This window comes from Coenobita brevimanus, chromosome 65 (assembly GCF_032717465.1).
Source record: "Coenobita brevimanus isolate Jiangsu-jjx chromosome 65, ASM3271746v2, whole genome shotgun sequence".
Classification (NCBI taxonomy): domain Eukaryota; kingdom Metazoa; phylum Arthropoda; class Malacostraca; order Decapoda; family Coenobitidae; genus Coenobita; species Coenobita brevimanus.
In genome coordinates this window covers 19,964,794-19,990,401 of record NC_137018.1, presented here as the reverse complement: position 1 = coordinate 19,990,401, position 25,608 = coordinate 19,964,794, and the positions used below count along the sequence as shown (strand labels likewise).

General features: G+C 44.1%; 1 protein-coding gene across 1 annotated transcript in view; it reads left to right on the top strand.

Annotated features, from left to right (window-relative positions):
- The window catches only part of Nup107 (nuclear pore complex protein Nup107), a 399,651-nt gene that overhangs the window by 354,118 nt on the left and 19,925 nt on the right, over nucleotides 1-25,608 (top strand). Inside the window, exon 17 of the mRNA XM_080276587.1 lies at nucleotides 15,125-15,226. Within this exon, the coding sequence (XP_080132713.1) occupies nucleotides 15,125-15,226 (102 nt within the window). The remainder of the gene's footprint in view (nucleotides 1-15,124; nucleotides 15,227-25,608) is intronic.

Below are 25,608 nucleotides of genomic sequence, written 5' to 3'. Positions count from 1 at the left end.
CAATCCCGTTTGGGGTGGCCACAAACAAATCGCCGCCAAGTCGCCCTGTCCCCCGCCATTTCACTGCCCTGCTCCCAACTCACACCCCCCTCTCTCATATACCTCTCCACCCCATCCCTCCATCTCATCCTCGGCCTCCCCCTCCCTCTTCCCCCCTCCACCTCACTCACATACACTCTCTTCGTCAGTCTTTCACCCTCCATCCTCTCCACATGGCCAAACCACCTCAGTGTGTTCCTCATAACGCATCCTATCACATCCACATCAACACCACAACGCTCCTTTATATCTTCATTCGTCAGCCTGTCTCTCCATGTGACTCCACAGGCTCCTCTTAAATAACTCATTTCCACTGCTCTCACTCTTGACTTTTGCCCTTCCAACAACGTCCAAGCTTCACTTCCGTACGTTAGAGTTGGTATCACAATACTGTCATGTAGTAACTTTTTCACTTCCATGCTCACTTCCCTGTTTCTTATCACTGCTTTCAAAGAACCAGCAACCTTTCTTCCCTGCTGTACCCTTTCAAGCACTTCACCCTCCAAACCTCCATCCTTACTCATCACATTACCCAAGTACTTAAACGTACTCACATTTTCCAATTCCTCACCATCCAACCTCGCTGTACATTCACTGACTTCACCTCTCTCAAAGACCATCACTTTACTCTTCCCTACATTCACCTTTAGATTCCGTTTCTTACATACTCTCAAACTCATCCACCAAGCCTTGCAGCTCCCCTTCGTCTTCACTCAACAACACAGTATCATCTGCAAACAACAGTACAGGGAGTTTCCAAACACTATCCTCTCTCACCAGGGCCACTCCAACATCCACTACCCTACCTTGTACCTCGTTTATTACCCCATCCATGTACAGATTGAACAACCATGGAGACATGACACATCCCTGTTTCAAACCAACTTTCAAAGAGAAAAATTCACTTAGTTCACCATCCACACGCACTGCAGCCTTCGCACCATCGTACATACTCTTCACAGCATTCAACAACTTCCCATCTACTCCATATATTCTTAACACTTTCCACAATCCAAGTTTGTCCACCCTGTCATATGCTTTCTCCAAATCCATGAAAGCCTCATACAAATTCTTTCCCTTCTGTAGAAACTTTTCCACTAAAGATCTAAGAATGAATATCTGATCTACACAACCTCTTCCCTTCCTAAAGCCTCCCTGTTCTTCTCCAACTAATTTCTCCATTCTTTCTCTAACTCTGTCAGTAAGTATCCTACCATACACTTTTCCTATTATACTAAGAAGACAAATGCCCCTATGATTACCACACACTTCCTTTTCCCCTTTTCCTTTGTACAAGGGAATAATTATACCTGACTTCCAATCCTCTGGGACTCTACCTTCCTCCCAGGCCAATCTGCACATCTTCCACATCCATTCTACTACTATCTCTCCCCCATGCTTCAGCATTTCACCACACACTCCATCAATTCCTGGGGCTTTCCCCGATTTAACTTTCTTCATTGCTTCCACAACTTCTATCCTACTGATTTCTTCCTGTCTTCTCACCTCCCTCCTTCTCCCAGCCATTCCCCAGCCACTTATACTCGCATTACTTCCATCCTCTACGTTCAACAATTCCTTAAAGTGTTCTCTCCATCTTCTCACTTTTTCTCCCTTCTCCACTAGTAATCTACCATTTTTATCTTTCACTCCCCTGCTGACTTCACTTCCACCCTGTCTTACTCTTTTCACCTCTTTCCAGAACATTTTCTTACAGTCCCTCCACTTTACACTCAAATTCCTTCCAAATTCCTCATCCACTCTCTTCTTACTCTCTCTTACTAATCTTTTCACCTCTCTCTTTCTTTCTACATATAACTCTCTCTTCCGCTTCTCAACTTCTTCCATGCCCCTATTTCTCATCCATTCATTGTATGCTTTCTTCTTTTATGCCACAGCCTGTTTCACCTCTTCAGTCCACCACGCTGTTCCTTGCACCCCCGTCCGTCTTCTCTTCCTTCCACATACCACATCACATGCTGCACATATTTCTTCTGTAAATATCCTACACACACCTTCCACGTCTCCCATCTGCTCCAATTCATATTTGCCCAATCGTTCCTCCGCTTCTCTCTTATACTCTGACTTTTTCTCATCCTCTTGTAACCTTTCCACTCTCCTTGCAACTACTCCTTCCTCTGGTCTTTCCCTTCTTCTATTCCTCCATCTTACTTGAATTCTAATTCTGGCCACCACCAAGTAGTGGTCAGAAAGTCCACTCCCCTAACCTCTATAAACTCTTGCATCCATTACACATCTTCGCATCCTTTCATCCACACACACATAATCAGTCTTTGCCTTCCTTTCATTCAGTTCACCACCCACCCTTCTCATCACTCGCCATGTATACCTGTGGATCATTTTATGACATCAGTATTTCTATAAAATCCTGGAATTTCGAGTCCTTCAATGTTTACATTATCGACCATCTTTGAGATTGGTTACAGTACCAAAAACAGCTGTTACCGAAAATACTACGAACATTCATGTATACTCTCTGCCAATAAATCTTTACATTTTTGTTAGTCTATATTAACCCTTTGACTTACCAATGACGACCTGGGTCGTCATGCATTTGTCAACCTATGATGTCAGTATGACGACTTTGCCCATCATCTGATGTAATCTCTAAAGAAATATTTAGGGAGTCGTCATTATTGTTGGATGACGGGCAAAAGTAGGTGGAGCTAAGCCTGCCACAGCTAGTGCATGCATGCTCACTTGATTTGCTTGGCTCAGTGTGGTGTGAGGTTCCTCAGAGGTAGGATGTACAGCTCTTGACCTCCCGCCGAACACTTATGCTCCTTTTTCTCGCGTATATATGCGGTGTTATTATTTAAGAAAATACAACAAATAATGCAGTATTGGAAAGGAAATTTATTCTGCTACATATTGAAGCAAAAAATATTATTACTTCTTGAATAGTTTTTTTGGGGGGGCATATATTTTTTTAAAGGACAGTGTAAAACTTTAGCATGTCAGCTAACTTCTGCTCACTTTTTTTGCATTTTATTTTGTATATATTGTCTTTTTGGACAATGTACAACAAAGCAAAACTCTTCAACTTCAAAATGAGACCAAAATGGACTTTCTGTGATGAAAGTAACTTCCCTACGAGCGTTAGAAATAAAATATCTCTATGCGACTGTTCAGAAAGCTCTCCAGCGGGAGTTGTGCACACAGCCAAAATTTACGCTCCTCCCATTACGGGATAGGGCTAACTTACAGTATTTTAAACTTAAAACAAGACCATAGGAGACAGGACAAACATAATTCCTGAAAAGTACTTAACCCTTTAACCACGGACATTGACTCGACTGGCCTCTCCTGCGGGGGTTCCACCAAGATGTAAACAAACCTTTAAACCTTTATAACTCTGCACAGAATAAAGCTAGAGCAAAAAATAAGGTACCATTAGAAAGTACTAACCTTCAGCTTTGCAATGATGTAGGTTTCATGACTTTGTGGACTTTCACTGGATAGGCAGTGCCGTTAGAAGTGAGTGATCTAAAATCGTTATTTTTCACCCCACACACCACTATCAAATGCCAACCACACTCTGATAATAATACTATAAACATATATGAACCCTGCACATACGATAAACACCCACTCTGTGTTCACTGAGGTAGGTAATTGCCCGCACTTCACTGTCGCATCACACACTCACTGACGTTTGGTTAGTGGCGTTGTTTTCATTATTTCTGACTTATATTACTATGTTACATATAATCTGGGCAATATACATTATATTTACACTGCACTTATTACTATATTGCGTCACTGTCCCATTACGGAATCACAGCAGTGCCGCAGATTTTCTTATTACCATATCACTTATATACTGGCCAAATTTACCGTATTTTCTAGGTAAAAATATCCCTTATTACAGGTAACTCGCACGGAACACGTGGGTTTCGTTCCAACCGTGCCGTGTTAGGTGCGAAATCGCGTATATTTAAACTACTCTGTATTTTGCTCCCTAGACCCCCCAAATGTGTTGTTTTGCTGTTATCTGTCACTGGTAATCACTAGAAAGCACTTTAAGTGGTTAGAAGGTTTATTTAATGTTATAACTCACAAATACAGTACTCCACAGCAAAACTTCAACACACAAATACTGTACGTAAACACAAGGAAACACTCCGACGCCGATCATAGGTAATCATATAAAGTTAACTGGTACCAGTGCTTTAACTTACAAGTACATACCAGAACAGTACATATTTAACTTAGAAATGCAGTACTGTGATATCGAATGATTTCAGTACATAATCTGTTAGGAATGGCTGGAAATAAAAAAATGTTATGAATACATTTTCACCTTTTTGATGTATGTTTATGGTAGTTTCGAGTTATTTTTTAAGTTATCGTTGTGCCCATGCTTGGAAAAGGGAGCGAAAGAGTTGAATTTTCAGTCCTAAATGAGAAAACTGCACGTCCTCCAAGGCTAGACTCTGCCACGAGAGAATAAAGTGGAGGGTCAGTCCGATTAGCAATAAGGAAGTTGCGTTAGTCAAAGGATATGAGAAAGTAATGTATACTTCCATGCCCGAGAGAATAACCTCCGTAATGCGCAAGGCACACTCAGATGGCTCACGGCCATGGAAGCAATAATCATTCCATGGAAAATCAAAGAAGTACTGCCTGAGGGCCTCCCAGTCTGCGGCTCCAAAATGCCACAGATGACGTTTCCCTGGAGGGTCCACAGGCCGTACCGGAGTGATAGGACAGGATAAGGTAATAAGGTTGTGATCAGAGGAGCCCAACGGAGAGAAAAGATTAACAGTGTAAGCAGAAGGATTAGTTGAGAGGAAGAGGTCAAGTATGTTGGAGCTCTCTCCAAGGCAGTCAGGGATACGGGTAGGGTGCTGTACAAGCTGCTCTAGGTAATTAAGGATAGAAAAGATGTAGGCTTGTTCACCTGGTGGATCAGTGAAAGGAGAGGAGAGCTAAAGTTGGTGGTGAACATTGAAATCTCCTAGAATGGAGATTTCTGAGAAAGGAGAAATGGATAGAATGTGTTCCATCGTAGAAGTAAGATAATCGAAGAATTTTTGATAGTCGGTAGAATTAGGGGATAAGTAAACAGCACAGATATATTTAGTCAGAGAATGACAGGAAAGCCGAAGCCAGAGTGTAGAGAATTCAGAAGAATCGAGTTCAGGAACATGAGAGCAAGATAAGTCATTGCGTATATATACACAACAGCCACCTTGGGCTTTGAAATGAGTACAGGTAACTCGCACGGAACACGATCTCACGGAACGCGCTCGCAATTATACACGGTAAGGGCTGGGATACATACAAGACAACGTAAGATTAAAAAACCATTATGAAAACTACAAATTAACGCAGGAGAGGCCTTTGAAAGATCAAATCCTCGAACGTCACCACAGCGCGCGGTTTGTTTTGATTACGTGACGATCTAGGCGGGAAATTATTCAGTGAGTGAGACATTCCCGAGTACAGTAGCACAGTATTTGTAAGTTAAATATTTACAGTACTGTACTGTTCTGGTAAGTTTATGTGCAACTTAAAGTACTATTAAATAACGTTAAAGCAAGAAATAAAGTCTTATAACCAGTTTACCTGATAGGCGTCAGAATATTGCCTTTTTTATTTGTTCGTTTTTTCCACAGTGCTGTTCAGTATTTGTAAGTTAAATATTTACTGTTCTCGTATGTACTGTACTTGTAAGCACTTAAATAAAGTTAAATCATTAAATAAAGCCTTGTAACCAGATAACCCGAATTATATGATTACCCATGATCGGCGTCGGAATATTGCCTTTTTTGTTTGTTCGTTAACCCTTTAACTGCGGGTATTGTTTTGGTCTGACTGTCCTCTCCCGCGGGGGTTTCAGCCAAATGTAAACAAACCTTTAAACCTTAATAACTCTGCACAGAATAAAGCTAGAGAAAAAAATAAGGTACCATTAGAAAGTACTAACCTTCAGCTTTCCATTGATGTAGGTTTCATGACTTTCTTGACTTTCACAGGACGGGCAGTGCCGTTAGAAGTGAGGGGTGTAAAATCATTATTTTTCGCTCACACATCATTACCTTCGCTCATACACCATTACCAAATGCCAACTTCATTCTGATAATAATAATATAAACATATATGAACACTGCACATACGATAAACACCCACTCTGTGTTCACTGAGGCAGGTAAAAGGCACTGTAATTACCTGCACTTCACTGCCACATCAGCGGTGTTGTAATCACTATTTTTCGCTCACACACCATTACCAAATGCCAACCTCATTCTGATAATAATACTATATACATATATGAACACTGCACATACGATAAACACCCACTCTGTGTTCACTGAGGCAGGTAAAAGGCACTGTAATTGCCTGCACTTCACTGCCACATCAGCGGTGTTGTAATCACTATTTTTCGCTCACACACCATTACCAAATGCCAATCACATTCTGATAATAATACTATAAACATATATGAACACTGCACATACGATAAACACCCACTCTGTGTTCACTGAGACAGGTAAAAGGCACTGTAATTGCCTGCACTTCACTGCCACATCAACATATGTTGTCACTCACACAGCTGGACAGATACTGATGCGCGCTTGGTCAGGGGTGGGGTGGGGGGCCCAGGGGGTGGGAGGTGGGGCCCCAGGGGGGGGAAGAGGGAGGTGGGGGTCGGCTGGAGTGAAAGAACTTAATAGCTACTCTCCCTTGAAACAATTGGCGCACGGAAAAAACGCGGGGTATTCAAAATATTCACAAACATTCGAGAATGACACCCGCGGTTTGGTCCAGTTTTTGCAACGTCATTCTGGAATGACACCCGCGGTTAAAGGGTTAAACTCTTACTGTACTGCTTTTCTACAGTAGTGTATTTGTAAGTTAAATATTTACTGTTCTGGTATGTACTTTTAAGCAATTAAAGCATTAAATAAAGCCTTGTAACCAGTTAACCTGATTTATATGATTACCCATGATCGGCGTCGGAATATTGCCTTTTGTTTGTTTGTTCGTTAAAGACTTATAATAAGAGAAAAATACATTTTTGTCTTGGTATCTTTACCTATTTGCTCAGGTTTGCTGTAATGGTTTGCAACTTGTAGAAAACTGTGAAAACTTTCGGGAAGTGAACGAAAATCTGGGACATGACCTTGACTTCACCGTCTCATGTATCATCTGTCACGTAACTGTCAGTTCACCACCGGCTATCGTGATGAGTGGATGTACGATTTTGTCGCTCGTGGCCATGCCTAACCACACATAGTTACACCCATTATCTCGACCCAGACAGAAAATACAACCTTTTTCCTCCCTTGCAAAACACAAACAACCACCCTGTTTACGAGACAGCAATATATATTGCGAAAATAACAAGGTAAAATGATAAAGATGAACGTAAAATGATTGAGAAAGATGAACATGTTATGACGGAAGAAATACGTTTTCCCTGTCTGTAAACGTATTTATTTCTGCTTTGTATCTGTATTCGTAATAATTAGACTTATTGTTAGTTCTGAAACTGCATTACGATTCTATTTTTAGCCATTCTCGTGGTGTGGGAGCTGGAAGTTGTGACACAACTTCCTTATTGCTAATCGGACTGACCCTCCACTTTATTCTCCCGTGGCAGAGTCTAGCCTTGGAGGACGAGCAGTTTTCTCATTTAGGACTGAAAATTCAACTCTTTCGCTCCCTTTTCCAAGCATGGGCACAACGATAATGTAAAAAATAACTCGAAACTACCATAAACATATATCAAAAAGGTGAAAATGTATTCATAACATTTTTTTTTTCCAGCCATTCCTAACAGATTATGTACTGAAATCATTCGATATCACAGTACTGCATTTCTAAGTTAAATATGTACTGTTCTGGTATGTACTTGGAAGTTAAAGCACTGGTACCAGTTAACCTAATTTATTACCTATGATCGGCGTCGGAATGTTTCCTTGTGTTTACATACAGTATTTGTGTGTTGAAGTTTTGCTCAGGAGTACTGTATTTGTGAGTTATAACATTAAATAAACCTTCTAACCACTTAAAGTGCTTTCTAGCGACAGATAACAGCAAAACAACGCATTTGGGGGGTCTAGGGAGCAAAATACGGAATAGTTTAAATATACGCGATTTCGCACCTAACACGGCACTGTAGGAACGAAACCCTCGTGTTCCGTGCGAGTTACCTGTATAGAGAAAGTAGGAGGATACAGAAAAGGGTTTGCTGTCAGTTGCCTCAGACAGCTGAGTCTCAGTTAGAAAAAGAAAATGAGGTTTAGAGGAGGAGAGGTGGTGCTCAACAGAGCGAAAGTTAGAGGAAAGGCCGCGAATGTTGCAGAAATGAAGAAGAAATGAGTCAGACAGTGGTTCCAGGCACCTCGAGTCGTCACTGGGAGAGGGGCGGATGGTGGGGGCATTTATGGTCCCCCCCCCCCCCCCCGGGGACTCCGAGGCTTGGTGAAGAGACACCATAATTTTTTACATTTTGGAAAGGGAAGTGTAGTGTGTACTGTGCATTTAGTTTGGTGTAGATAGTTAGAGAAATTTGTACTGGAGAGCATGCTGGCCTACTCTCTGTGTAACTGAGACACTGAAAAAGTTCAGCAAAGGGGGATGGTCAGGAACTAGTCCTGAGGGCTGATGAAACGGGAGCTCCAGCACTCCCTGTCATCAGCTTTCCATCCACCTCGGGAGTACTGCCCTGCTCGACTGGTGCTACAGTCTACTCCTCAGGTGGATGCTATGTGCCCGTCATTGTGGTGGAGGAGTGCAAGCACATGGTTTAGAGGAGCAGGGACCATTGTAGTAGCGATTGAAAAGAGATAAAGATGCAGCAGTGTGGCAAAGAGACAGAAGTTGAAGGGAGCCAGTAGGAAGAGGAGAGTTAATGAGACGAAAAGCCTTTGACTCCACCTTGTTGAGAAGAGCTGTATGTGGGGAACCTCCCTACACATGAGAGTTGTACTCTACACAACGGCAAATAAAGCCCGTGTATAAAGTCAACGACTGTGCAGGGGTAAAGAGGGCAAGGAGTTGGCTTAGTGCACATAATATCTTGGAAGCAGATTTTACAAGAGATGTAATGTTATCTTTCTAAGATAAATCCCCGAGGGAGTGAAACCCTAAATGTGTTTAAAGATGATGCAGGATTAAACATGTGCTGGTACTCCTGTGGAAGATTTTGATGAGTTGATAGGTGTAAGAACAGTTTTTGACATGTTAAAAACAACAAAATTACTTTTATCCCAGTCAGAGATATGAACCAAGTCAGTCATTAGGTGTGCCATAGCCTCAGGAGCAGGGACCATTGTAGTAGTGATAGAAAAGAGATAAAGATGTGAAGAAACAGAATTTTAAGAGAGCCAATAAGAAGAGAAGAGTTAATGAGACGAAAAGCCTTGGACTCCACGTTGCTGAGAAGGGCTGTGTGTGGGATGCCCCCCCTCAAATGAGAGTTGTACACTACACAAGGGCAAATAAAGCCCTTGTATGAAGTCAACAACTGTGCAGGGGTAAAGAGGGCATGGAGTTGGCTTAGTATACATAATCTCTTGGAAGTAGATTTTACAAGGGATGTAATGTGATTTTTCCAAGATAAATCCCAAGAGAGTGAAACTCCAAGTACTGTACGTTTAACCTGTGGATTGCGCAATTAGCTTTTTTTATCCCACCCCATGGTGTGCAAAAAATGAAGAAATTTTTTTCTTTTTTCTTAATTATAAACTTGAAGATAAATATCCGGGGCATATACTCTCTCTCTGTCCATCTTTGTTTAGGGCCATGCTTAAGTTCACGTAGGGGAGTAGTGAAAAAGCAAAAAAATAAAAAAAAGTCAAAATCAATTTTTTCTTTTTGTTTATTATAAACTTGAAGAAAAACATCAAGGGCATCATCTGGTGAAAAGAAAATAATCTCTCTCTCTCTCTCCATCTTTACGTAGTGCCATGCATAAGTTTACGTACGAGAGTAGTGAAAAAATATATATATTTTTGTGTATTATAAACTTGAGGAAAAACATCCAGGACATCATCTGGTGAAAGGAAGAAAATCTCACTCTCTCCGTCTTTGCGTAGTGGTGATGCACGGCTAGCACAGCCTGAGCTGTGGCTCGCAGCGGGATGCTTACCAGCCTGAGCTGTGGCTCTCTGTCCTTGGGTTAAAGGTGATGCAGGATTGAGCTGGATATTATTAAACATTTGCAGATACTCTTGTGGAAGATTTTGACAGGTTGATAGGTGTAAGAACTGAGTTTTTGACATGTTAAAAACAACAAGATTACTTTTACCCCAGTCAGAGATATGAGCCAAGTCAGTCATTAGATGTGCCCTAGCCTCAGGAGCAGGGACCGCTGTAGCAGGGATAGAAAAGAGATAAAGATGCAACAGTGCGGCGAAGAGACAGAAGTTGAAGGGAGCTAGTACGAGGAGGAGAGTTAATGAGACCGACAAGTCGTTGACTCCACCCTGTTGAGAAGAGTTGTATGTGGGGAGTCTCCCCTCAAATGAGAGTTGTATTCTACACAAGGACAAATAAAACCCATGTATAAAGTCAACAACTGTGCAGGGGTAAAGACGGCATGGAGTCAGTTTAGTACACATAATATCTTGGAAGCAGATTCTACGAGAGATGTAATATGATTTTTCCATGATAAATCCTGAGAGAATGAAACCCCAAATAAGTTTAAAGATGATACAGGATTGAGCTGAATATTATTAAACATTTGTGGGTACTCCAGTGGAAGATTTTGATGGGTTGATAGGTGTAAGAACTGAGTTTTTGACATGTTAAAAAAAACAAGATTACTTTTACCCTAGTCAGAGATGTGAGCCAAGTCAGTCATTAGGTGTGCCATAGCCTCATCCCCTGTTTGTTGAAGTAATTGCTGGGATGGGCGCTGTGGGAAGCGAATGGAAAGGTGAAGAGTGGAATCTTCAGCGTATGAGTGGATAGGAGTAGATGTACAGTTTATAAGGTCATTGATGAATAAAAGGAAGAGAGTTGGTGACTGGACAGATCCCTGAGGAACACCACCGTTGATAGATCTAGGAGAAGAATGGTGGCCGTCAACAACAGCAGTTATAGAATGACCAGAAGGCACAGATAAAAGAATAGGAACCATAAGAGGGCAGTTTAGAAATTAAAGATTTATGTCAGACTCGATCGAAAGTCTTTGATATGTCAGGTGCAGTGGCAAAGCTTTCGCCATAGAATCGAAAGCAGGATGACCAGGAGTCTGAAAGTTAGCCTTCGTGATGGAACCCCTACTGACAATCAGAAAGAAGGTTGTGATAGGAAAGGGGCTTTAAAATTTTTTTTGTAAGAATACGCTCGAAAACTTTTGAGATACAAGATGTTAAAGCAGTTAGATGATAGTTAGAGGGTTGGAAATGGTCACCCTTCTTTGGGACTGGCTGGATGAGAGCAAACTTCCAGCAAGAAGGAAAGGTACAAGTTGATAGACAAAGGTTAACCCTTAGACTTACCAATGACGACCTTGGTCGTCATACTTTTGTCAACCTCTGACGTCAGTATGACGACTTTGCCCGTCATCTGATGTATGCTCTAAAGAAATATATAGGGAGTCGTCATTATTGGTGGATGACGGGCAAAAGTGGGTGGAGCTAAGCCTGCAACAGCTTGTGCGTGCATGCTCACTTGATTTGATTGGCTCACTGTGGTGTGAGGTTCCTCACGGGTAGGATGTACACCTCTTGACTTCCTGCCAAAGACTTATGCTCCTTTTTCTCACATATATATGCGGCATTATTATTAAAGAAAATACAGCAAATGATGCATTATTGGAAAGGAAATTTTTTCTGCTGCGTATTGAAGCAAAAAATAGTATTAGTGTACTTCTTGAATAGTTTTTTTTTTGGCGGATATTTTTTTAAAGGACAGTGTAACTCTTTAGTATGTCAGCTAACTTCAACTCACTTTTTTTGCATTTTATTTTGTATATATTGTCTTTTTGAACAATGTACGACAGCAAAAGTCTTCATCTTCAAAATGAGACCAAAGTGGCCTATCTATGATGAATAGTAACTTTCCTATGAGCATTAGACGTAAAATGCCTATCTGTGATGAATAGTAACTTTCCTATGAGCATTAGACGTAAAATATCTCTACGCGACTGGTCTGAAAGCTCTCGAGTAAGAGTTACACGCCACAGCCAGAATTTATACTCACCCCTTTATTGGATAGGGTTAATAGTTTACCTAGGCAGGGTGGAAGCACAGAAGCACAGTTTTTGAGAAGAACAAGAGGGACCCCATCAGACCCATATGCCTTGTTAGTGTTGAGGCCAGTGATGACAGAAAATACATCAGCTGAATACATTAAATGTCAGCCATGAGGAAGTCAGGAGGGGATGTGATTGAGGAATAGCACCGGAATCGTCTAAGGTGGAACTGGAGAAGACAGTCTGAGTGAAGAGATCTGCTTTATCACCCGAAGAAAAAGATTAGCTACAGAGCCATCAGAGTGGAAATGAGGGGGGGGAAGGATGATGAGGTACAGTTGGTAGAAAGGTATTTGGCAAGGTGCCAGAAGAAGTGGAAAGAATTCGAGTTGTAGAGTTCAGAGCATTTAGTAAGGATGAAATTTTTTTTAGCAGAGCGAAGAACAGACTTAGCACGATTTTGGGGAGAAGCATAAAAATGATGAGATTCAGAGGGCTGCGGTACCTTTTGTAGGCCTTCTTCTTGTTGTGGACAGCTTTAGAACAGGTGTGATTAAACCAAGGTTTCATTACATTAGTCGAAGGATATGAGAAAGGAATGTATGCTTCTAGGCCTGTGAGAATAATCTCCGTAATGTGCGTGGCACACTCAAATGGCTCTCAGCCATGGAAACAATAATCATTCCAGGGAAAATCAAAGAAGTACTTCTTGAGGGCCTCCCAATTAGCAGCTTCAAAGTGCCACAATCAATGTTTCTCTGGAGGGTCCACAGGCCATACTGGAGCGATAGGACAGTTTAAGTTGATGAGGCTGTGGTCAGAGGAGCCCAACGGAGAGAAAAGATTAACAGTGTAAGCAGAAGGATTAGTTGCAAGGAAGAGGTCAAGTATGTTGGAACATTCTCCAAGGCAGTCAGGTAGGGTGCTGTACAAGCTGCTGTAGGTCATTAAGGATAGAAAAGATGTAGGCTTATTCACCAGGTGGATCAGTGAAAGGAGAGGAGAGCCAAAGGTGGTGGTAAACATTTAAGTCTCCTAGAATGGAGATTTCAGAGAAGGGAGAAATTGATAAGATGTGTTCCATCTTAGAAGTCAGATAGTCGAAGAATTTTTCATAGTCAGTAGAATTAGGGAATAAGTAAACAGCACAGATATATGTAGTCAGAGAATGACATGAAAGCAGAAGCCAGAGAGTCGAGAATTCAAAAGAATCAAGTTTAGAAAGACGAGAGCAAGATAAATTGTTGCGTACATATACACAATTGCCATCTTTGGGTTTGAAATGAGTATAAAGAAAGTAGGAGGATATAGAGAAAGATGTAAGTTGCCTCAGACAGCTGAGTATCAGTTAGGAAGAGAAGGTGAGGTTTGGAGGAGGAGAGGTGATGCTCAACAGAGTGAAAGTTAGAGGAAGGGCCACAAATGTTGCAGAAATGATGAAGTGAGTCAGACAGTGGTTCCAGGCATCTCGCTGGGTCGTCACTAGGAGATGGGTGGATGGTGGGGGCATTTATGGTCCTCACCCCTGGGGACTCTGAGGCTTGATTTTGAGACACCATTTTGGTTAAATTTTGAAAAGGAAGTGTAGTGTGTAATATGCATGTAGTTTGTTGTTGACAGTAAGAGAAACTTGTATTGGAGAGTATGCTGGCCTACTCTCTGTGTTACTGAAACACTGAAAAATTCAGCAAAAGGGGATGGTCAGGAACTAGTCCCAAGGACTGATGAATTGGAATTTCCAGCTCTCCCTGTCATCAGCTTTCCATTCACCTTGGGAGTACCACCCCGCTCAACTGGTGCTACAGTCTACGCCCATGTGTGTGCATGTGTGCATGCATGAATAAAATAAACAATTAGCCCAATGCATGAGGCCTGGGGTGGCCATTGTTTCCAATATTTTTTTAGTCTCAGCGTTATAATGCATTAATTTCTTGCTGCAGTGCGTTGATAGTTATATTGTTTACTTCTTACATATCTTAGTGTTTTATGTTTGTGTAATAGTAGTGTGACTGTGTGAGCAAGAGTTATAAGGTCAGCTTGAGATGTAACTGCCAGTTAAGTCTGTCGGGTCGGGGGTAGGAGAGGTTAAGAGGGGGTATGGGGGAGGGTTGGGTGCTGGGGTAGAGGCAGGTGAAGCTCATTATGTTCCTCCCACCCCTCTTCCATGGGTACACAGGGGTGGGAAGGGGGCACCCCTGAGCAAAAATTAGTGCTTGTGAGTATACATGTAGCACTGTAATACAGTACAGTGTTGGCACTGCCACAAAAGCCACAAACTTGGCCATCATGCAGAACTAAGATACACTAGTCAGAACACTAGGGCATGAAGCACTGATGGGCCACAACGGAAGTCACAGCACATCAGCAACGAGTGAGGCATAGGGTGGGGTCGGGGCGATGGTTACCTTGGTCCATCAGGTGGGCTGCTTCTGCACTGCATTGTGGTTGAGTCCTGTGTCTGAGCTAGATGGTACACATTACTGCCGAAAAATGCATAGTAATGCCAGTTGCTTCCCATTTTGGTGCCAGATGTTGTTTTAATAAGGCCAAGCAAAAAGAGCCCTATATTGCACTGGGCCTGATATTGCAATGTTGGATAAGTGGGAGTGTACTTATATTACTTATATATATCTGTGACCTTGCTTAGTAGTCACATGGTTCAACTTTAAGGTACTTGCCATTTCCTCATATAGTGTTTGGATCTTTCTCTGCCCTTGTCTTGGGAATCTGGGTTAGGTTGATTATGAATTATTGATGTAGATATCATTGTGTGTGGTAGATGTCATGTTAAAAATATTATATTTAGTGCTATACTGTGGGTGTAGCTAGTGATCTTTCAATATTCTGTGTGATATTTTCATTACATATCCTAATTACTAAAATTTGCTTCCATGGTTATCTTATTTACAGGTAACGTCATTGCTTCAAAATATTCTACACTGCACAGAAAATTATAAAGAAAGTCTTCAGTTAGCAGACTTGATTGCATCTGAACAGCACCAGTTGTACAAGGTGAGTGGACTTTAACTGAAGTGTAGTACTGTATATTAGTTATGTTAAGACTTGAGAAGTATATGCTTTTTACTTCCCAGAAACTGTTGCTGTGCAATACATCTAAAAGTGCAACAGTGTTCATACACGTAAAAAGGTAGATGAATATAATACAGTAAACTCACGACTTAGAACAGACATAAACTTCAATTTTATGACATTAAGCAATTTGTTACAGAGCCGATCCTTTATTTCTATTGAATTGGTACAAAAAATGTGGATGTGTTGCTTACAACATCCATTCTCATCACCTGTCTTTGAGTATACTCTGTTACTAAATGAATGTGTTCTCTATTGTTTTTTTATAAATATCATGTATGTAATCATGTTGTGACAGTGTAAAAAAATATGAAATATTAAGACAGGAATAATTTGATCAGCTGGAGCGTACAGGCACCTTCCAGTTGCTGCACTCAGTGTCTGATAACTGATGCATGTTGTTGTGTCTCTGCCTCTCATTCTTTTCAGTTATGATGCATTATGTTCTTTCATTTCAGTTCTTGGCATTTTAGTAATTTCTTCATTCACACCCTTGAAAATAATACTTAAATGAGTTGACACAAGAGATCATTTGTTATGGTCCCTACTCGTGTTTTACAGCACATATGTATATTTTGCTGTAAAAAAAAACAGATATTGGACACAGAATGCACATAGCAGGTACCTGCAAAACTGTTCACTCAGATGTGAGGGAATGGTTTTGCAACCCTTCATTTCCTGAATAAAGGACCAAGTCCGAGATGGTGAGCTGGAGAATGAAAGGATCAAACAGAAAGTTCACCAGGCAGCACAGCGGGCCTGGTTAAGTGTCAGCTTTCATTCTGCACCCCTACAGCATTGAAGGTCCTGGTGGCTGGGGCAGGGGCACCTCTCACAGGCATTCCAGACAGACCGCCTAACCTGGATGACCCTGGTACAGTCATCTGTCCACCAGGGAACCATAGCAGTGCCCTGAAGATATGTTGAGGGCATACAGAAGGTTGACTCACCTGCCACAATCACAGATGAAGAAAAGGCCACCACATGGTCATCCAAGGGCCCCCCATATAGAGCCTGGACAGCACCAAGTGCCACCTCAAAGGAGAACCAGGAGCTCGGCATGAAGATCAATTGTGAACAGGTAGGACAGAGCGGAGAATTACCAGGGACATCTGAGATCGCTGGAAGTTGATCAGACCCCAAATACAGGACACTCCAAATGGCTGATTCACGAAAGATGGAATCCCTCAGGACCCTCACACAAAGATCAAATGTGGAAGACAGGCCTAAGTGTGGGTCAGTTCAGTTCTGTAAGCCCTGTGGGTTGAGAAGGGGAAAGCAACCACTCTCCAAAAGGAACTGAAAGAGGTAGGTTCCCAGCTTGTTGCCAGAACCCCACACCAGGAAAGAATCCCAGTGAAGATGTCTGGCATTAAAGTCACCCAGGAGAAGTACAAGGTGAGGGCACCGATCCTGATAGGCTTGGAGCACTTCAAGGCCATTGTCCTTGCAAGGGTTGTAGCAAACCACCACAGTGATCCAATTTGTCTTGAGGGAAAGGTGGACTGCAAGAACTTCCAGAATAATCGTGTTGCAACTGAGGGGAAGGATGCGTTCCAAAGGTCTCATGCAAAGCCAAAAATCTTGTGTAGCCATAAACACCCCACTTAATATCCCTAAATCATTCGTTTAAAAAAAAAAAAAAAAAAAAAAGTAGAATACAGTACACTTAATTTATAAAGCATTTTTAGAATAAAGAAGCTGAAGTTCATTTGGCATTCCCTTACAAGTGAGTTAACTATGGTAATTCATCCATCCATCAGCTTTGGACAGTACTGTATAACCTTGTTTCTCTCCAATACACAGGCAGCCCTCCACATTCACAGGGGTTAGGGGACACAGACCCCCGTGAATGTGGAATTTCCGTTAATGTTTGGTGAGCCCTCCCATAAATCCCTCTACAGCCGCAAATCACCCCCGGTGAGCAAGTGTGCACATACTGTACCTAATAAACCATATCTGGGACCTGAAAGCAGCATAAAATATCACAAACAGTAACAGATGAACTGTATATAAAAGTTTAAAAGCAAGTAAGTTTTGATTGGGTATGGCAGTACTAACCTAAGGCAAATGCTGTATGTACCTGGTGACCTCCATGGACTCCCACGACTGAGTGCTTTTCATGCCCATCCACGTGAGTGTGGGCAAGTCACCAGCTACACATCAACCCCAACCTCTTACAAGCATACTCATTAAATTCAGAGTTAACTCACCACTGTCCCTGAAGATTTGTATGAACTCTGACGACTTGTGATGATGATGATGATGAACATGGCATCGATGACGTTGAAGATGATTGGCCATGCAGTTACCGATGAAGGATGACTGGATGAGATGATGTGAAGTTTAACTGCATGGCATGAGGAGTCTACATGTGCATAGACTCCATCTCATCTCCCCTGCTAGTGTCATTGCTGAGTGGTGGTGGATCGTCAATATCGCCCTCAGAGGCAGGCGGAGAGGATGATGCGTCGTCAGAGTCAGAGTGAACAGGTTTAGGGTCACATATGGGTTGAGGTTCAGGTACAGATGCAGGCTGCTCAGCCTCAGCTGTGGTGGAGGAAGATGAGTGCGAGGCAACAGCAGCAGCAGATCATGGTTTTTTTGAGAAGAACAGCGTGATAGGCAACTGAGACCACTTCTGCTTCATGTTGTCAAACAGTGTTTTGTAGGGGATTACTCTCTAATTTATGGCACTTATCACTTTCAACACCCTCTCCATCGATGGGTCCATTTCATAGAAGAATTGCTTGAGTTGTGAGGCCATCCTCATTGTCTCCCCCAGCTTTTCAAGAGTGAGGACTTGCTGCTGCATGGCATCATTAAGATTCTCCTCTGCACTCTCCTCCTCGCTTGCTGACTGCACAAGCTCCATTAATTTTTTGTTGGTGAGGGCCACATCATGTTCTTCCACCAGCTCCCTCACCTCACCCTCCTCCATATCCTCAAATCCCTTACCACCTACAAGCTTTGTCAACTCCAGTCTTCCTCATGGCCTGTTTCACCAGCTCTTGAGGAGCAAATCCCGGAAAATCTTGGATGCATTCCTACCACAAAGCCCTCCAACAGCCAATAACTGTCTCAGGGCGCATATCCTTCAGACTATTGCACCACCGTGAGGCAGTTAGTGATGGTGAACCCCTTCCAGTAGTCAATGACGCTCAGGTCAGGATTCGCATCCAAAGATGCATTGACCTCTGGATGTAATAGGCCTTGAAGGCAGCTATTGCACCCTGGTCAAGAGGTGGTATCAGTGAGGTTGTGTTTGGCGGCAAAAACACAACCTCCACATCGTCTCACATACCCTCGAGTGACTGTGGGTGGCCCAGAACATTGTCCAGGAGCAGGAGAAATTTGCCAGTGAGGCCTTTCTCCTGAAGGTAGGACCGCACCTCCTTCAGGAGACAGTGGTGGAACCAGTCCAGAAAGATGCAGCTGGTGGTCCACGCCTTTTTATTATGCATCCAGAACACTGGCAGGAGGTTTTTGTTGCTCCGCTTCAGTGCTCTGGGATTCGCCGACTTATAAATAAATCCTGGCCTGATCATTTTGCCAGCAGCTTTGGCATACATCAGTAAGGTGCAACGGTCCTTAGCTGCCTTGAACCCGGGATCCCAGACGAAGGTCCTAGCGGGCAATTTTTTTCCGATAAAGGCCTGTTTCATCAAGATTCCACACCTGCTCAGGCCTGTATCTTTTCTCCACTATTATCATTTTCACTGCCTCAGGGAATGCTGCTGCTGCCACGTGGTCGGCTGACGTGGATTCTTTGTCACCTTCAGATTGTGCAGGGAGACCCGTCTCTTGAATTTATTGGACCAGCCTTTTCTGGTTGTGAATGCAGGATGGGTGGTTGCGGCTGGTCCAGGGTTTGAGCTGGTGCTTGGTGAGTCATGGTCGGGAGGTGGACTGATCATCATGTTGTATAATGACTTTGCCTTTGACCGAATTGCATTTTTGTCTATAGGATTTCCTATCCTGCTCTGGTCATTTATCCACACAAACAATGCATTCTCCATCTTAGACATTGCAATGTCTCTCACCTGCGACACTTCCTTGGCTGAGGGTGGCACAGTGGATGCCAGTGCCTCCTGGATTTTTGCCTTATTTTTCTATATGTATGTTACTGTGTCCTCTTTCACATTAAAAAATTTTCCAACCACAACATAGCTCATACACTCCCTGCACTTGTCCAGCAATTTCACCATCTCCTCCAGGCTCGTCACTTTGCGCGTTTAGGGGTGCACCCACTACTAGTGGATACGGGACACTTGGGGCCCATGCTTGCGGGACAACACAGACACCCACGGGACAAAGTTATCGCAGATACATTGCACAGTCAGGTGCGAATTCACTCACCTAATAGCACAGCAATGCACTTGTTGTCTTTGGACACGTGAGAACACAATTATTGGGCACAACAATGGGAGGTTTGGCGTGGCAGCGTTGAGGCAGCGAAGTAACTACGACAGTGGCAGGACACAGACAGGGAGAGACAGAGGAGCACGGGAGTGCGGTAGTTTGGTGCGGGCCTAGTTTGGCGTAAAATGGACTGTAAGCGTCCTCACTGCTACACTTTGCGGCTGTGAACAGAATCTTGGCTCCACAGAGGGGCAGTCCGCGAATGTTCGAGACCCGTGAAAGTTGAATCCATGAATGTGGAGGGCCGTCTGTGTAAAAAATACCACCAGTCAGTATACAGTAATTTTCAAATGTTGGATTTCAATAAACACAAACCTAAGTACTTGCATGTAAATTCAAAAAGTATCAAAAGGACTAAGAAGGCATCAGCAACAGTGTGTGCTTAGCTGGTTGTGCACCCACCAACCTCCACACCCACCGCTCCCTCCCTGTACACATACCACTCGTCACATGCTGTCATTTTTTTTTTTTTTTTTTTTTTTTTTTTTTTTTTTTTTAATAAGATGAACAGAAGGGGAAAAAAAATCCATACACCAGTTTAAGATGTCCCTCATTGAAAAACTAACGGGATGACACCTGGTGGTTTAGTGGGTAATTATGGCACTCCAATCAGATTGAGCCGGTGGAGGTTTATATCCATGGGGTGGTTGGAGTTTATTGCTCATGTAATGCCACTCAGGGATGAGTGAGGCTGATCAGTCTCATCTTAAATGTCAGGACCAACTTGTCTAGCCTCGGGCTCCTACGCTTCTCATGGGACAACATAGGGTTGGATGATGGATGGATGGATGGAAACAGAAGATGTGATATCTAGTGTGCATGTATTGTGGTGTAGACAGTTGGAGGTAGATATTGTGGGAGTATGCTGGCTTATTCTCTGTGGACAGTTCTAGGTAGATGTTGTGAGTGTATGTTGGCCTATTCTCTGTGTTAATGAAAACACTGAAAAAGTTCTGCAAGGGGAGATGGTCAGAATCAAGTCTTGAGGGCTGGTGAAACAGGAGCCCCAGCTCTCCCTGTGACCAGCTTGCCATCCACCTTGCAAGTACTGGCTTGTTCAACAGGGTATACAGTAAGTTCCATTAATTTACAGGTCTTATATTTATATAAATATATATCAGTTTGGTAGGAGCAAGTTATTGTCAATGAAAGATTTGAGTGAGATGTCGTTGGGATGGACTCGTAAAAACAGAGAAAGAAGGAAGGTGTGTTTTGTGGCTGGTGCATTGCAGCTGGCAAGCAAGCCTAATAATGGCAGGATATTGGAAATTTTAACCCATGCTTGCACTTTGGAATTAAATATTGAAATATTAAATATTTGTACAATATTTACATGGCATATACAGTAGTCAGAATCACATTAGTTGATTTCACGTAAGTTTTGATACGACTGTGTCCCCCAAGGAGGCAGGTTCAGAGGCAGAACCAAGCTGGGCACATCCTCTCGGACAGCAACTGCTAGACCGCCCCAACACCCTGATGATCAGCCTGGTAGATGGTGAAACTATGGAGTGACAAAATGAGATGTGGGGATAGCCAAGTCTCACAGTAACCAGTGGCACCTCGGGCAAAGTACACTACCGTTTGTTTGAAGTCAGAAGTTTTCCGAGGAAGGGATCTGGCATGCCAGAGGGGGATTCTGCAGAGAGGAGGAGGAGACATCACAGGGAGGAGAGGAGCTGAGACAAGAGACTGACACTGATGTCAATGAAGGACTGTCCATTTTTATACATGGACCAGACTGTTAGCAGGAAGTCCACAAGGTACTCAAAGGAATGAACACCTGATGGTACTGGCAGATGCAGTGGAGCAGGAGGACCACTAAGGACAGATTCCATCACAGGAAAGCTGGGGGGGGACAACATGCGACTCGGATGGAGTGAGGCCAGGAGTAGTAATCAGTGATGAGGCAGAATTAACGGGCAAAGTTCCAGGCACAGTATCTGGCTGGATAGAAAGACCAGAGGATTCACTTGCAGCATGGAAGGGGGAGGTCTGAGCCAGGTGGGAGTGATAATGTTGGGGCTTGTGAGAAGGGGCAGGGTTGAGCAGCATCACTGACTGGGAGGTCGGGGCCACCAATGGTGGCCTTCAACAAACTCCCTGTACTGTTGTTTGCAGATGATACTGTGTTGTTAAGTGAAGACGAAGCAGAGCTGCAAGGCTTGGTGGATGAGTTTGGAAGAATGTGTAAGAAATGGAATCTAAAGGTGAATGTAGGGAAGAGTAAAGTTATGGTCTTCGAGAGAAATGGAGTCAGTGAATTTACAGCGAGGTTGGATGAGAGGAAATGAAAGATGAGAGTGCGTTTAAGCACAGGTGTACCTCGATATACAATACCCCTAGATGCGATACCCTGGCTTAGGGATGGGGGTAGAAATACCATCATACCTCACTTGACGATAGTCGCGCCCCGGTTTAACGATGGGCCCTCTGAGGTCGCGTCTACGGGTGATAGGCCGAAATTTTGAATCGCGCGTTCCCGTGGCCAGTTGAGCCCACCCGCCTCCCAGGATGCGCAGAAATGCTTGCACAGCCCCCACAGCCATCACTAACCCCACACCCTCCCATCTCGTTATTCTCGCACCAGCTGTCTCTGAGTGAGGAACTCTCACGCTCACTCACCCTGCATCATGTTGCATCACCGATGTTACGCAAGCTGCTATCGTAGTGCATCGTAACTAAGTACGAGCAGTGCCGTGAGTAGAGGAGTGATACTAATTGTGTGTGGCGTGCAATTTTGTGTGAATATTGGCCTAAAAAAGTGTGATCATGTCTGGTAAGGGCGCTGCACATGGTGGGGCTGGTGATGGTGCTAGTGGAGACCCTAGTTGGGGTGGTAAGCAGCCTGCTAGTGTTGGTGTTGCTGATGTTCCTGTGAAGCATGCATATAAAACTGTCTCTAGAAGCGAAATCAGATATTCTTAAACGCCACGACAAAGGCAAGGGTGCGTGTGCCATCACCTTGGCTCTCCACCAGGCCTAGTCGACTATCTCCGCCATTATCAAGAAGGGGGAGGCTGTTAAGGCTGCTATTGGGAGGTTGCAACCTTACCTACCTCCCATATCACCTGCCAGAGAGAGCCTGCGATGGAGGAGCTGAAGCAGGTGGCCCGTTCGTGGGAGGAGGACCAGAACAAGAGGAAGGCACCCATAAGTCAGGTGATCATTGCACCATGACTCTCTCAGTACGGCAGGAAATTAAGGTGAGGCGGAATCTTGAAGATAGCGAGACATTTAAGGCTAGCCATGGATGGTTTGACTGCTTCAAAAGGCGTGCTAACCTGCACCACGTGAAGATGTATGGTAAGGCAGTGAGTGCAGACATGGTGGTGGCAGCACCATTTCCTGACAAGCTGAAGTGCATCATCGCAGAGGATGGCTACAATGTGAAACAGGTTTTGAATTTTGACGAGACTGGGCTCTTTCGGAAGAGAATATCCTCAAAGACATTCCTTGCAACAGAGGAAAAATCTACATCAGGGTTAAGGCCTCGAAGGACTGGCTTACACTGCGGCTGGGGTCAACGCCAATGGTGACCTCAAGTTGAAGCCGCTGCAGGTCTATCTCTCCAAGAACCCCAGGGCTCTGGTGGGGTATGTGAAAGAGAATTTAGGGGTGGTTTGGAAGTCTAACAAGAAAGTGTGGCTGACTTCTGACATCTGTTCGTCCTATTTTCACTCTTACCTCTCTCGTGTCCTGAAGAGATATGCCTCCAGGGAGAATTTGGCGAACAGATTTCTTGTGGTGGTAGACAATGCGCCTAGCCACCCTCCTGTGATGAAGGACTGGGCAAGCAACATAGAAGTGGTGTTCCTGCCCCCCAACCCCATGTCATTGTTGCAACCCATGGACCAAGTGGTGATTGCAACTTTCAAGGCGTACTACCTCCTCTGAACTATACATCAGTTGGTGTGGGCCTGTAACAATGATGGCAAAACGACAGTGGAAATGTTCTGGAAAGGCTGCGGTATATGCCACGCCATAGAGAACATCACTGCAGCATGGCAGGAAGTTAGCCTGCCCACCATGAATGGTGTGTGGCAGAAGCTGTGGCTGGAGTGTGTACACTCCTTCACCAGCTCCCCCGAGGACGTGCAAGCTCCTCCGGTTCAGTGTGTGAGGCAGGAAGTTGCTGAACTGTCACATGAGGCGGGCTTCAGGGAGGTTGATGAGGAGGACGTGGAGGAGGTCAGCAATAGGAAGCTTCTCAATGTGGAGTTTCAGCAGGCACACCAGGAGGCACAGGAGGAGGAGGCCAACTCTGAAGTGCAAGCCCTCAATGTGAACATTCTGAGGGAGATGGTGACCAAGGTGGACGAGGTCATTGTGCTTATGCGCACACATGACCCTCTCCCAGGACAAAGCAGGGATGTAGCTGTTCAGCTGGAGGAGGGGATGAAGGTGTATGGGACGATGCTGGAGAAAAAGAAGAGGGCACCTAGACAGACTACAATCATCGCTATTTTCAAACAGGCCCCCGCAACGCCAGCAACCCACAGAGGATCTCCCCAGCCCTCGACCAGTGGAGCATCTCTCCAGCCATCAACCAGCAGAGGCACACCCAGGGCCTCCTCCCGTCAAGGATGTGCTCATCCCCTAGTGCTGGACCTCACCTCCAGCTGATCCCTGTCTCCCATGTTGCCTGTGTCTCTATTGCTGCACTCCGCCATCGCTGCCTTCCTCACCCTGTCCTCCATCTCCCACACCATTTCAGCCACTGCCTCTGTCTCCCTCGCCACGACGTGAGCCACCGCATCTGTCTCCCTCGCCATGACGTGAGCCACCGAATATGTCTCCATCGCTACCTCTTCAGTCATCGCCGTGATCTCTATCACCACCTCACCGGTTATCGCAGCTGTCTCCCTCGCCACCTCCTCTGTCATCGCATCACACTCTATTGCCACCCCCAGAACCATCACATCGCACCCCTTCGCCACCACCTGAGCCATTGCATCACACCCCATCCCACCTCACCAGGCTTCCTCCCCGACCGTCCCTTGGAGATGGGATTTGAGGGCTTTGAGGAGGATGAGTGAGTGCTAGGGAGCACCACATGTCCCCTAGCCTTGGAGGGGACAGCAAGGATGACGACCAGGACTGGACATAAGACTTATAAGAAGTAAGTGAGGGGAGGTGTTTGACATTTTCTATCCTGTTTTTTTATAATATTCACATTTTATTTTGTTGGTTCTAAGAGCTGTTTACAGGTGTTAGGCTTAGATTAGCTTCCTTTACACCTGTTAGGCCATTTAGATTGGCTTTAAACTTGTTTTTGGGCTTATTTGGGTGAGTTTAGGGCTTGGCTGGGGGGGAAACCCAAGACTGAAAAACGCATCCCTATACTTTACATGTTAAATCTACCCTGATATACAATACCGCACCAAGCGTTGGGTTTTTACCTAACCAATTGCATCGTTAAACTGGGGTATACCTGTACTTGGGTAGTGTGATGTGTAAGGATGGAAGTTAGAGGGTGACATGCTTGAAAGGGTGTGTCAAGGCTTCATTATGCCCACTTTGGGAACAGTGCTTCACCACTTCACGGAGCTGACGTTTGCCCATTATTGACGTCACTCCAACGACTACCTCATTCTCTGCTGCTGACGTGGTGTTTCAAACTGTAGATCGTTTGAAGCCCTGATACCACCTCAGGAGTCATTTAGGTGGTTTGTTCGGCTGCAGCCGTCACTTCATACGGCAGAACACAGCCAGACTTCTCCACTGCAACACTTCACCTCCTGATACCTGCTAGCTGTTCTCTGAAGCACAAGTTCTGTTGGGCTGGAGCTTCTGCCTTCTCATTACTGTACAGTAAAACGACCTTGTGCACCAGGTATAACTCGCCGCTCTGGCTCTGCTCTATCCCCTCTTAGTACTGA